The 13,997-nt window shown below is 49.4% G+C and overlaps 1 protein-coding gene across 4 annotated transcripts in view; it reads left to right on the top strand.

The window, feature by feature from the left end:
- The window catches only part of pex14 (peroxisomal biogenesis factor 14), a 47,610-nt gene that overhangs the window by 29,829 nt on the left and 3,784 nt on the right, over positions 1-13,997 (top strand). For 2 of the 4 annotated variants that reach the window (XM_035522427.2, XM_081706643.1), the window contains 4 exons: positions 902-1,027; positions 3,437-3,522; positions 5,741-5,843; positions 9,340-9,437. In XM_035522427.2, the coding sequence (XP_035378320.2) occupies positions 902-1,027; positions 3,437-3,522; positions 5,741-5,843; positions 9,340-9,437 (413 nt within the window). Of the gene's footprint in view, positions 1-862; positions 1,028-3,436; positions 3,523-5,740; positions 5,844-9,339; positions 9,438-13,997 lie in introns of all 4 variants that reach the window. The other 2 variants (XM_081706642.1, XM_081706644.1) reach the window with 2 other exon arrangements.

Genomic DNA, 13,997 nt, shown 5'->3' with positions numbered 1-13,997 from the left:
ATAGAGAGAGTCGATGTAGTATTGTATAGCTAGTGTGTGTATAAAAGTGATGCATTTGACTTGCACTTTGATGGAAGCTGTATCCTTTTTGACCCAGTAGGACTAAATCGTGATTGGTGGCGGTGGGTGGGTGGGGTTTACGTGCCAATTGTAGATGTGCTTATAATGTTTCCACCACTTTTATGTGTTCATTAAATGTCCAAAGCGCAGCTCTGGCTGTATGAATAGACAGTTCTCCAGAGGCCTTTTCTCTTTCTTTACATGCTGGTGGATACAGGTTTGGGACTTTATTTCGGATTGCTTAATAAAGACTACACACAGACGAGTGGCTGCGCGAGGTGTTGGAAATAAACCCCCGTTTTTTTCCACAAAAGGAAATGTTAAAATTAGATTTTTTTTTCCCCTCCTCCCCTGTCATTTTCCATCAGGGACCTCTGTGCAATTTAATCATGACTAAAATCATTAAAAAAGATCTGAAGATTAGATTATATTGGCATTTGCAAAATTATGTAATACATTTACATTACAATGAAGAAATTAAAATAATGCATTTTATCTGTCTGGGGTTTCGAAGAGCTCCACCTGGGGAAATAATGCAGCTGGAAATGGACGAGCTGTCCTCACTGCGAGGGCCGACCGTAATGGAGATCATCTCCACAGTGCCAGTCAGGCCCAACGTTCCAGTTCGGGAACTGGATCCTGTGATCACTCCCAGAGGCTTCTGTGTGCTCGGTTTATACAAACGCTGGTGGTCGTGGTAGAACTTCCACCGTCGGGAGGACGGCTCCCGCCTCTTCCATCCTTCTCCGCTGCCCGACCTTGATTTCCGGTTGTCACGTTTCTTCCTGCTTTAATTCTCCAGCTGCACAGTGTGGTGGCTTTGATGACCCTCTCTGCGCAGGTCTGACTGACGAGGAGGTGGAGATGGCCATCCAGCGTTCCGGCAGCGCGCAGGAAACCCTGGCCGTGAGTCCTGCAGGACCCGCGCTCACCCTGCAGCACGCTCCGCTGGTGCCTGCTCCGTACGGTAAGTTGCACATCCCCGGTCACTGTGCAGATACCCGTCGTTGCTTGGACAAAAGAAGGCTGTTCCTTCAGTGCAGTTATTAACTCTGCTCCCCAAATACCCTCTCCTCTCGCTGGCTTTTCTTGTTTATCATGTGACCTGAAGTCTGAACTGGAAGTACAATGGTCTCCAATAGACTAGTGCTATTGCATGGATCCAATCGCTCTGGTTGGCTTATGGCACCGGCTGGCCTTCCGTTTGTGCATATCTGTAATTAATTCCGCCACGTGGGATGGTGACGTAACACCCCCTCCATCACGAGGGCTGGCCAGGGAAAGGCCTGCTCCTCTCCAACCTGGCTCTTTATTACCTCAGCCGGTTATGAGCCACGGGCTGGCCACCGATTTTCCCAATGCGGAATGAAGTCCGCGCGACGCTTAACCCATATGACAATGATTCCAGATGTATTCCACCCTCATTTATTGCCACACCGTCCTTGACTCCTGAGCGTCTCATGTTTTGTAATGAAAGCCGTGTTGATGGGATGGCCGAGTACTTAGATCCGGGCCGACTCCGGCGAGGGGGGGGCGGGGGGTTTATATCAAAACGGCTATAAGAGAAGTGCATAATGAGGTGTGAGCCGGGAGTCTTGTACGGGGGTCAGGCAGAAAAGAGGGGGCCACCTCCCTTTGATGTCCTTGTTATGGGGACGACGCATAGAGACCTGCATCCATCTCTGTCGCAGTAATGGATACTCTGATCTCTATTTTCAGCCGACAGAAGGACAGCAGGGCCTTCCCTGAACCCAATAAATTTCAGCGAAGATTGGAAAAAAGGGGGGAACCAGACTCGGGCTCCCCGCCTCGTGTGGCCAAATAGAAGTCGTTGGTAGGGAGCGGAGGGGCGCTGTCGGGACTCCGTCTTGGCTAACGTGGGCAGTCCGGCTGCGGAGAGCTCGAGTCAAAGACCGTGAGAAGTCTTAACTTTTTTGTGGAACCCGAGGGGAACCCGAGGAGAACCCGAGGAACCGGCCGTAGCCCCCCACCCCCCTTTGCTGTCATCCAAGCTGTCACCAGCTGCTCTGGCAAACCAGCGAAAGGCTGTTAAACGTATAACGCAGCAGACTGTTCAGTTAAGCTGGTGTTTGTAGTTATGCGAGTACTGGGCTGTGATGAGAAGGTTGTTGACGTGCCTGTGGGCATCGGATGTCGCCTGAAATCAACTTTAGACAAACCCTGCTTTCTGAATGGCGTTTAGGAGGGCTTTCTCTCTCTCTCTCTCTCTCTCTCTCTCTCTCTCTCTCTCTCTCTCTCTCTCTCTCTCTTGGCCATGTCAAATCGCACAAGATGTCATCGGATATGATCGTCTGCTTACTGGGCCGTGACCGCCTGTTTTTCGTCAAAGCTGAAGGAACACAGCTTTTTTTTTTTTTTTTTAAAAAAGAAAAGAACAGAAAAACAGAGGCAGCTTCACTTCACAAGTCTATTAGATGCCCTGTTTATTTGTATTCAGTAGAGCAGATTCAGACAAATTACTGCAACACACCTGTTCCCCAGGCTCGGTATGTTACAAAATGGAGCATTTTGTATGTGACATGTTGACCTGCCACAGCCAGATTTGCTTTAATTACTTCTCTGCTTGGTCTGCGGTTATTTGCATGATAATTTTTTACCCGTCGCCCTGGCCTTGCCAGAGTAGAAATGGCTGCTTCTGGCTAAACTGTGACCTTTGAGACAAGGCATATCTTTAGTCTATTTCAGGGCAAATACATTAAATTTGCACCCAGTCATTCATTTCTGTCATGGGATTAACACAACACTGTTGCAGTAATGCAGTATCTCCACCGTGTATGTGTTGGGTCATATGCTGTTATATCTATATTCAATGTTCTCAGAAGACTTTTTTTTTTTTTCTGGGTCATTGGTTTCTCTTTCTGAGAATGAGCATGAGGTGAAGTGGCCCTCATTGATGTGGCATCTGTTTCCTGATCCAGCAATCACACATTTGTCATGCTGCTTGTATACATAGGTTGTGGAAAAATATGATTGCTGCTATTTTGTGTATTTCTCATCACAATGCATGTGCAGCCGAGCGAGAGATCAACCCCATACGTCCTAACAGGGACTTTCCACCTCTGTTTTCTCACTGCAGTAGAGAACTTGTTCTCTTGACACCCGTTCTCTGGGAATCCGATCGTTGTTCTCGGTTCCGTTACTCCTGTGATGTCCCTGTCTGATGTGCTGGTCCTTCTGGTCACCGTGCTGACGCTTTTCTACTGAGAGACGTTTTTGTTTTGTGTTAGTTGATGTCTGCAGAGACAGCCATGCTGCCTGGGTTTTGTGACTACAGCGGCCAGTTTCAGTGGTGTGTGTGTGTGTGTGTGTGTGTGTGTGTGTGTGTGTGTGTGTGTGTGTGTGTGTGTGTCTACAGGTCCCCCTGGTTACAGATGGAGAGACTATGGTGCCCTGGCCATCATCATAGCTGGAATGGCCTTTGGCGTTCATCACCTATACCGGGTATGTTTGGTGTGTTGCTGAACAGCTCGCACTGGATGATTTTGTGTGGGTGTTTTTAAACCAGCATATCTGTTATCTGTATGAGTGTGTGTGTTTAAACCAGAATATCTGTATGAGTGGGTGTGGGGGTGTTTAAACCAACATATCTGTATGAGTGGGTGTGGGGGTGTTTAAACCAGCATATCTGCAGATTCTGCCTTTCTGATAATTCTATTCAATTTTAGCGAAGCATCTCTGGCGTGTCCTGCAGACGTTTGTGGCTGGAGAGAGCGCCGTGCCGGCCTCTCCCTGACCATCAGAAACCCCTCTGCGTCAGCCCCATGAGCTCATCAGCGCCCCTTTCTCTCCATGTTCTAATTATTAATACATTTTTAAAAACCCTTTTTTTGGGTGGGGGACCCCAGAGGCCTTTGATCTCAGCCCACCAGAGACCTCAGGGTCAGGGCGGAGGGCTGTGAGGCACGTGCTCAGTGTCTGGGGATTAGAACCCTTTACTGAGGAACCATAATCCCATACCAGCCGCAGGCGCATGCGCACTCCATTACGGCTTTTAGGGGTGGTGGAACTCTGAGCCCAGACCCCTTTTACTGTGAACAGATCTAGATTACAACACTCATGATGTCATGCTCGACTGTACGTGTGTGTCTGTGTGTGTGTGTGTGTATGTGTGTGTGTGTGTGTGAGAATGCGTGTGCGTGCGCTTGTGTGTCCACGTGTGTGCTTGCGTGTGTAGCGAGTACCGTGCACGAGGGCATCAGGGTTTGTGTTGCGGCTCGCTGCAACCGCCTCTGCACGCGTGTCTGTACGCGCGTGCGCCTCGTGCTGGCCACTCTGAGCCCCTCCCAGCGCAGTCCCTTCAGTGGGCCTGGGCTCTGCTGCCGTCAGCACACGCGGCCCCATAAAGGCCCTCACGCCTCCCCAGCCGTGCCGCGCACGTCGTTAATGCCACGCCTGACCCCTCCTCGGGGCGAGCGCACAGAGAACACCACCTCATCGCACCCGCCGCGCCTTCCGATCTCTCCCAGTCCCGTCCTGCTCCACGGCTGCCGCCCTCTGGAGCGCCGCTACGCCCAACTCGGAACAGCGCTTGGCTCGTGTCCTCCTCACTTTCTCTCCTCTCTCTCTCCTCTGTTCTCCTCTCGTCTCCAGGCAGTGCAGACTTCAGCTCTCCTCTTTCCCTGTCAGCCCCTCTGCTGTGCGGGATCTGTGCGAGTGGCGGCTGGCGTGGGGAGGTGCCATTTCCTGGCGTGAGTGCTCTCTTGCGGCTGTCGTGTCCCGGCTGTGGCACGCTGCTGTACCCATATGCCCTGTGCCCGGCCCATCCGTGTACACACTGCTCCCAGCAGCCCGTCTTATTAATTACGCCACCGCCGCTCCTTTAATCTTTTTCAACTTAAAAGTGTTTATTACTTCTGCCGGTGTCAACAACGGCTTGCATCGCTGTGAAATCCTGGCCGGGCCAACTGTTCCGCCGCGCGTGGGCGAAGCGCCTGGCGCTCGCGCCGCCCGCTCCGGTCGCGCCCCTGTCCACCTCCGCTCGCCCGACGCGTCTCTCCTCCAAACAAACCGAAGCCCCGCACGCACGCCTCCTCGAGCACGAGCGCCTCCGCCGGCCCCGCGACCCACAGGCTCAGTCCCTGTGTATGAGGGGGTTGTTCAACAAGGCTTCTCTCTGACAGGCAATTGTCCTCCGCCGGTGACGTGTGGGCACAGAGCAGCCCAGCGGCGGGCTAAAAGGTTTAATGAAGTTGAACCCAAAGTCACGCCCCATTGCTTAATTCTTGGCCTGTGTGTCAAGCTATTGAGTCAAATTGCAGTAGATGAAGTGCGTAAACCACAAGACTTTCAATAGGGAGCTTTTTCTTTTTTTTTCTTCTTCTTCTTTTCATAAACACAGTCACAGGCAGGAAAGCATCTTTCTGGATAACCGTTCCACTACGTACGCTGCTGCTTTTTAATCCTGGGTGGTGGGGTGGGGGGGGGGGTATGTTCACTCACTTCCTTTTTTTTGTAACTGACAGTTCCAAGGTGTCCATTGTAAATTAGCCCCCTGCAGCGCCTGGCCAGGTGGGGGCAGGGCTGGGATTCTCCGCCAGGGGCCCCATTCCGACAGGGTCCGCGGCTCCGCGTCCAGTGGCTGAGCTCGCTGTCCTCCGCGGCCCCGTTTGCCCAGTTTCCTGAGAGGAATTCTAATGGCGTGTCATGTTTTTAATTGCAGAAATACATCCTTCCCCTCATTATGGGCAGCAGAGAGGACAAGGAGCATCTGCGCAGGATCTCTAGCAGCATGGCAGAGATGAGTGGCACGCTGGCCCAGACAGGTGAAGATTAATATCTTCATCACTTTTCCCTCCTTAACATTTTCCTTCATTTATCTGTCGCCAAAATCTGCTCACATTTTACCAATGACGGTCCTGTCATTTCGCTTTAATTTGAAATTGCTTGTTTACTGTCAGCTCAGCCCCAATTAATTACGTTTGGCTGAAAAGCTCTTAACCCTGGAATATTAATGAGGGGAAAGGGAATGACAGCAGTTCTGGTTTGGTTTTTTTTTTTGTTTGGGGTTTTTTTTTTATGTTGGTGGTGTGTGTGGGTTTTTTTTTGTTGTTGTTGTTTGTTTTTTTTCCCCTTCCCTTTGTGACTGTGTGGTGAGAAGGTTCATTTTAATTTTCGGCGCGGCGGAGCGTCTGGCTGGCTGCAGGCCGAGCAGGCCCGTGATTAAGTGCACAGTGACAGGTGCGTCTTCTGCCTTAGACAGGTGAGGAATCTGAGGCCGGCTGTCAGAGAGGGACACCTCCCTCTTCCCTCACCCCCGACGCCCGCGCCAGCTCACCCACCGCCGTAATTAAACGAACCGGCGACCATGAAAGCGGGACACTGCGCGGAGAAACTTTAGTCTCGTTAGTGCGCCATTTACACTGTAACTCTGCTCCCGGTTTGTATGTAAATAGAGAACAGGACTTTGTGTGATTGTGTGTGTTTGTGTACAAAGAGAACACGAGCAAAAATGTCTCCGTCACTGTGTTTCGGAGGACTTCATGGGTGTGCATGTTTATATATTTATTTGATGAGTCTTTGTTTGCACAGTGAAAATTTGACAAGGCCAGCGTTAGTCACTTTGCATAGGACGCGCCTATTGTTAACGGCAAGTCTGAATTTGTTCGAGTAAAGCCAGTTGCTATACAGTATTGATTTTTGGCTTTTTGAACAGTGCAAACAAATGCTGTATGTTTGACTGGCCAAACAGATAGCGCTGTCAGTTGGGCTTTGTCTGGGGCCAATCTGGTGTCTAGCTATTGTTTTAATGATCTCGAAGATTACAGTAAGCAAATTGGATGGCCCAAATGAGGACGTTATCAGTTAGCAAAGGTATATCGGGCATATGGAGCTGATCGCCATTGCAGACACTGTCATCATTTCTTTTATGAACTGCAGTTTTAGAATCTGTTGACTTTAATCTTTCTGCGCGCAGCTTTGTCGTAGCCTGGCTTGGGGAGTGCCAGACGACGGCTGAGTTGGCAACCTTTGCGTGTAAGCTTGGTGCGGCCGCCTTTATCTGATTAACAAATGAGCCTTTTCGTTGTCATTTTTGGTTCATATATGCAAAAAAATAATCCTTCCTTCGTGTAATGGTACCTGTCCCGCCATTGTTCTGTTTGGTTTTAACATAATTCCTGTTTTGTTTAGGGTCATGTGTGTAGATTGCATTGATAATGACTTTGATGTTAAGATTAATTTCCTTTTCACTTTACAAACCATTTAACTGGGTCTCCGGGTCTCACTGTCGCTCTCTCTGTTCTCTCTTTCATTCTCTCGCTCTCTCTCTCTCTCTTTCCTTCCCTCCCTCCCTCCTTCTCTCTCTGTCTCTCTCTTGCCTGTCTCTCTCCCTCTGAACGAATAGCCCACACCTTTCCATAGTTAGTCAGTCAGTCACACCGCTGATCTAATTTGCTGTGGCTGCACTAGCCAAGATGCTATTGTAGTTAATGACTGTTTCAGTTAGCAGTTGGGAGAGGGTTGCAATTACAGAGTGAGGTTTCCCCCTCTCCTCACAACATGAGTAATAGCAACCCACTGCCTCTCTTGCCAACTGCCCGCACCCTTTGTTAAAGTTCGCAAGTTCCTGCAGCGCCGAGCTCGGTGCGGCGATGCGTCCCTTTTGAGCGCAGCTGTGTGGCCTTCCCCTCCTCCCAGTTAGGCCATAACTCCCATTACGGTTTCCCTGCAACTTTGCACAGACAATTAACAAATGTGCCTCAGAAGTTCTTTCCCACACACACACAGTAATGGAACTATGCTGCTGGTTTGACCCTTTTGTGAGTAGAGAGCATATTGGTGACCAGCTGGCCATTAAAGAGACAGGGAGGCTTGGACATATGTAGTGTACAATATATAGAGGTATTCACTGAATAATTTACACCAGGCCTGCTGTGTGGCTCCTCGCAGCAGCTGGGAGACCACTCTCTGCTTCTTGAATTCAACACTCTCACTTTCTACATAGACAGAGCTTGTTTCAAGCCCAGCCAGGATGAATGGCCACGTTATCTGTCGCGCCCTGCCTCCTGAGCTGGCCACGCAGGCAGTGTTTTGGAGCAGTTGGCGCTTGTCATCAAAGTAAAACCTGAAGAACTGATCTGCCAGTAGTGCTGCCCAACCACTAGGGGCCAAAAGACTAAACTCATAGTGCCATACACAGAAAGTCTATTATCCTGTGCACAGTAAATGGTCCTGGCCTAAGAATTAATCAGTGACTGTTCTGTCAGGTCCAGTGTAACAGTCTGACGGCTCAAACCGAGATTGTTATCCAGCGCGGTGGAGTCACATTCCAGTTGATTTGCTCTCATAAGCTGCTTCGGGGACTCTGTTGAAGGGCTGTCTGTGCTTACACTGTTGAAGGGCTGTCTGTGCGTACACTGTTGAAGGGCTGTCTGTGCGTACACTGTTGCATACGATGTCATCTCGTTTTAGCCTCCCCCCCTTTTTTTTTTTTTTTTTTTTTTTTTTTTCCCCCCCCCCACCTCGTAGCCCGTTGGTTGCTGAGCAGCGTCGTGGATGAAGGACATGTGTAGATCACACGTTCCAAAAAGTCGTTTCCGCAAAAAGCGGAGCCCCATAACAGCACACTGGAGGGCCAGCAGTCGGCAGCTAATAATATCTGTAGATGTTAATCCAATTAGGGTTGATTTAACACTTTACAGAGCATGATTTATAGAGGCGTTTATTGGTTTTCTGTAACATAATCAGTTTGGAAACTTAATGCATTGTTTGCGAACGCATGTGTGACTGGAAGCCGAGAGAGCCACTTGTGCTCTGGGTTATTTGAAATGATGCCCCCATTAATAACAGCAGCTCTCGGCCCGTTAGCACGGCTTCTCCTTGGCTTTCACGATCCTCAGGACAGGAAAAACCTGGCAATAATTCAATCTTTAGACTCCATGCAAAATGAGGTATATTTACTCGGATTAGTCAGGACCCTCCGTCTGCCCCTCTGTTGGCTCCCAAATGAAAGCTGCTCCCCCCCCCCCCCCCCCCGCCCATCTTGTTGGTTGTTTGGAGAGTTTGAGAGAGACTAGCCCATGCTAATAGGAGTTTAGAGACGTTAGGCTGATATTCACTTGGACACCGGTGATTAATCATGAACAAATGTAGTCGTTTTCTATTACTGGCTGAGGGAAAGTGGCGCTCCAACAGAAAGCCGTGAGCAGCACTTGCGGACCTTCCGGGGTGGAGCGCGCGCTTGACCGAGCCCTTTTCTTTTTCGCGGAGCACTCATGGAGAGGTTGGAAGTGAGAATGTGGTGCACATCTCTCTCTGCAGTGACCCAGCTGCAGACGACGCTCGCCTCGGTACAGGAACTCCTGGTTCAGCAGCAGAAGAAGATCCAGGAGCTGTCTCAGGAGCTGGCCAGCTCTCAGGTAAGCCGTGCAGTGTCCACCCTCCACCCCCCCTTGCGTGGACATTCTCAGAGCTCCCGGCCTGTCGGATGAGCTGGTGCCATGACCCTTAATGGGCCTGCTAGCGTGACAGATTTTTGCTCTCATGAACAGTTACCAAAGAAGCACATTCAGTAGTTTCTCTAACTGCATAATCGTGAATTTGAGTAATTCCTTACCTTATGTCGGTGATATGTTGGCAAAAACACTTTCAAATGGCAGTTTTCAGAAAGCAGGAATGTGTGGAATGCCTTTCAGCGTATGCAATGTACGTAAAGAGGAATGGTTTTACAGCAGGGTGGAGTTGATACTGAAGACCCCAGCTGTCGTCTTGGGGGTAAAAAATACATTCCTTCCCAAAGTGGTCATTTCTCACCAGGACATCATGAATAGCAGGGACTTGTAGTGTTGATCCTTATGGTGTAAATAATTGTCAGGTCCTCTCTCTCTCTCCATCAAGGGTGCAGCGTCTGTTAAACAAGGCCAGCGTGAGCTTAAAACAACACATGGCATTTTTCAGTGACACTGAGATGGAAGCCTCGCCCTGATGAAATTATTAGTGTGGACACGGCTCATGCATTGCTGAAACGAGCACTGTACATGGGCGGGGCGGCGCCGGGCGAAGACCGGGCCAACCCAGCGAAGAGCGCGTAAGGACACTCACAGAAGGATGGAGCCAGCCAGCCAGCCAGCCAGCCAGCCAGCCAGCCAGCCAGCCTGCCAGGGCCCCCACCACAGCCTCAGGCCTTCTGCACCTCCTCCCCACCCCCACGCACCACTTGGCCTGTTTATCTGTAGATGTGAGATCTCATTTAACCCCGTGCCAGGGGTAAGGCGCGAGTGTTTAAATGTTTAAATCCGCTACGTCACGTTCCTTAAGACCAGGTTCAGACATTTGCAGGGCTGATGGACTAGTTTTATCAGAGAAACTGAACTGCAGATCTGTCATCTCCAGACGGAGGAGGGTGGCAGACTGCAGCACTGTGTGCGCGTGCCTGTGTGTGTCTGTGCGCGTGTGCCTGTGTCTGTGCCTGTGCGCGTGCATGCGTGTGTGTGTTTTTCTCCTGATCACACACTAATGTGGCGTGCAAAGGTGTCATAATCTTTTAGCAAAGCGCTCATCACAACCGCGTGTCTCTCCCTTCTGACGTTACGCCTCTAATCCCCAGTATCTCGTGCCCGTCTTAGACAAATTGCTGATATTAAGAATGCAGTGCCTGTTAAAAACACATCCACATACCCCCGAATGAGAAACTCTAGTCACTTTGTATCTCATGGTTGCTCTGATAAATCATCTGGTAACAGGCGCCAGAATGCGCAGAAAGTGCTTTAGAATCGAGACGGTGGCAGCGTTTTATGTCCACAGCATGTTAGGCACGTGGGTGTTTGAACGGAACATCTGGATCCTGCAGGAAAACATATGCGAACGCATCTGGCCATGTGCAAAGAAACGGCAGAAAAATATGAACCTTTCACCCCTCTGAAGTTCATCCAAACTGCAGACTCACCACTTTGGCTTTGGATTTTTACATTTTTGTTACCCTTGTGGTGGCGCGCGCTTCCCTCCCGGCTCTTCTCTGCCTAAACTCACTTGGCACAGTGAGGCAGGAGCGTCAGCGAAGGCCCAGCGCTAAGCCTGTCTCTCTCCTCAGCTGAAGAGCTCCCACATCCGCCTGTCCGGACTGTTTTCAGACAATCGTGCATGCCGGGGTCAGCCAACGCAAGCGAGAGGTGGAGAGTCCTGTTAAAGTGTAAACTGGATTAAAGTGTTGCCGTCATTTGCCATGAGTGCCTTGTTGGAAGACAGCGGTGTATAAAAAGTATATTTCATATCAAAACATCCATTAAACAAATCATAAACTCTGCTTTATAGCCAATGAGTGGATCTTAAATTTTCTTTGGGGGACTTCAGTCCTGTTGTCTCCAGCCATATGGGAAATTGTGAACATGGTTCTCAGGTCTGGTGTGTGTGAACAGGAATGTTGAGGCACTGAATTAGTTATCATTTTCGGGTTGTGGTTCTCTGCTCTTTCCTGTACTGAGCAGAATGTGCCAAGCTTGGCAATTAAAACTCTTTAACATGGAAATCTGTATTTAACACAAAACGCATGGTAACTCCTGTTTCTTCAGGTGCTAAGTAAACATTCCTTATAGTATAAACCTCTGAATTACAGAGTGTGCTCTTGTGTTAGCTAGCTTGGCTCACTTCTTCACTATATTACAGCGTGGTACGGAAAGGGTTTCGGACCTGATGCCTTTTCAGAAATTTAGTCTATTCTGTCACCATAGTATTAACAAATATGCTATTTTAGTTTTGTTAATAAATTAGCAAATATGCCTAATAATTGTCCCTTATTCGTATTAGGTAATTGATTTAATGATAATTTTACCATACGTGTTCCAGATCGGTGTTTGAGTTCGGTATCAACGTTGTAATCAGAAGATATGGATGTTATCGGTATATGCCTGGAGTAATCGTATCGGTGCATGCCCCATTGGTATCAGTGCATGCCCTGTTTTACATTCAGAGACGGTTCCCTTATTAGCGTCTGCACATGGAAGATTAGAGGCTGTTTCATTTTTAGCCCAAGTGCTCACTGCCGGGGAAGTGCATGAACACTTTCACTGCAAACACTCCTGAGGGATTCAGTTTCAAGCTGATTCTACCATAAATATACATGCATTACACGGGGAAAATTTTCTCAGCCAAAGGAGCCGCGGGATCATTTGCTTTCAGACCTTTTTAAACGGCCTCTGTTTAGATATCCAGTGCTAAAAGTCTACAGGCGTTTCCTAGTTCCATGTTTTCGCTGGCCGTCTGCGAGAGACGTGCCGCGCTCCGCGGTGAACCTGACGTTGAAATCCAGGCAGGGCGGAGGTGTAGGATCGCTCAGCAGTACTCACTCCAGGATACTGGCAGCAGTCATAGTGAAAAAGGCACAAGAAGGCGTTCACTGGCATTCACTTTACACGTTTGGCAGACGCTCTTATCCAGAATGACTTACAATTTCAAGCACGTTACAGAGGCAGGCGAATATGGTGTTAGGAGTCTTGCCAACGGACACTTATTAGTATAGCATGGAGCACTTACCCATACGGGGTTTGAACCCGGGTCCCCCACAGGAGAGGCAATGTTGTTTGGTTGTAGTAGCTGCCACGGCATGCCGCAGGTCAGAAACGAACGGGCCGTCTCCGAGAGCACCTGGACTTTAAGCACACGGCGCAGCGAGTTGTGTCTCAGCCCCCCGTTTGGAAACGTTATTTGGATTTTATGTCTGTGAAGTGTAAGCTTGGCCGCCGAAGCAATTAATTTTTTTTTCCACAGGTGAAATTGGCGAGAGGCACACGCCGGCCTTATTACGCGGGCGCCGTGGGGAGTTGGGGATTATGGTGGTCGTAATTAGGTGGGGCCTGTAATAAGAGTGTCTTCACCAGGCCTAATGCGCTCAGCCTGGATCAGATGTGCCCTCCAAAAACACCGCACTTTATCAGAGGAGCTTTAGCAGCAGATAGGAGAGAAACCCCAAACTTACTGCCCCTGCCCCACCCCCACCCCACACTGTAAATGAGCCTGATCTTTTTCAGATGTGATTCAATTAATTTCCTTTAGATGTAATTACATGTGAAAGACTCCAAGTTATCCCTCTTCACTCGACAGGGGGTCTCTGCTTTCTAACTAGCGGCCCCTGGTGAGTCAGGCATCCTTAATTACACTTTGAGTTTTCTTTTCCCCAGCCTTTTTTCTTCATTTCCACACCTATTTCCATCTCGCTCCCCCCGGAGGCCGGGAGTATGGGAGGATTAGGCAGCGGATGAGGGCTGTTTGTTTGTGGACGGTTCAAAGCGTCAGGTACCCCTGTGACTCGGTGTAGCTTTACGGAGCAGGGCACCGGGGCCCCTCGTAATCCGCTCACATTTTAGTGCGCACACGGCAGACGCGCTGCTTTGGGCGATGAAGTGGAGTTTGTTCTCCAAGATTCTGAGTGCGGAGAGCTCACTGCAGACAGCAAATGCAGCAGCCGCTGGTCGGCCCGTCTGGTCACGGTCACAGATGTCTGGCCGTCCCACACGGTCACAGTCGAGCTCACCATGAATACCCCTTTTCAGCTGCAAGAGACGTCATTTTGCGTGAAACGCCATCATCAACCACCTGTCCATTTAAAAAGAAAAAAGATGCGTAATTTTTCAGAAGTCATTTGCTATTCAAATGTTTGCAGGCCATTTCAATTGGCCGTCATTCTATGTGGCAATTCATCCCGTGCCAAGCAATGGGTGATAACGCTCCTTTTAATAAAAAAAAAAACCTTTGACTTGTGGCTGACTGATGAAAGCTGCCATTGTTGTGCCTGAGACCTCTTATCGTGCACCTCTGTCCTGCTCAAATCAGCAGTCGGAAATATGGAAAAATATGGAAAAATGGCGTGATTAATCCCGTCCCCATCCCCCCTTGAAGAGCCTGATCTCATGAGCCCTTTGCTCTACTTCCATAAAGGCTCTGCACGGATGGCTGGAGATGGAGGATGTCATTGTTTTGCTGTGCTC

This window comes from Electrophorus electricus, chromosome 24 (assembly GCF_041902795.1).
Source record: "Electrophorus electricus isolate QZ-2024a chromosome 24, ASM4190279v1, whole genome shotgun sequence".
Taxonomy (NCBI): domain Eukaryota; kingdom Metazoa; phylum Chordata; class Actinopteri; order Gymnotiformes; family Gymnotidae; genus Electrophorus; species Electrophorus electricus.
This window is presented reverse-complemented; position numbering and strand designations above follow the sequence as displayed.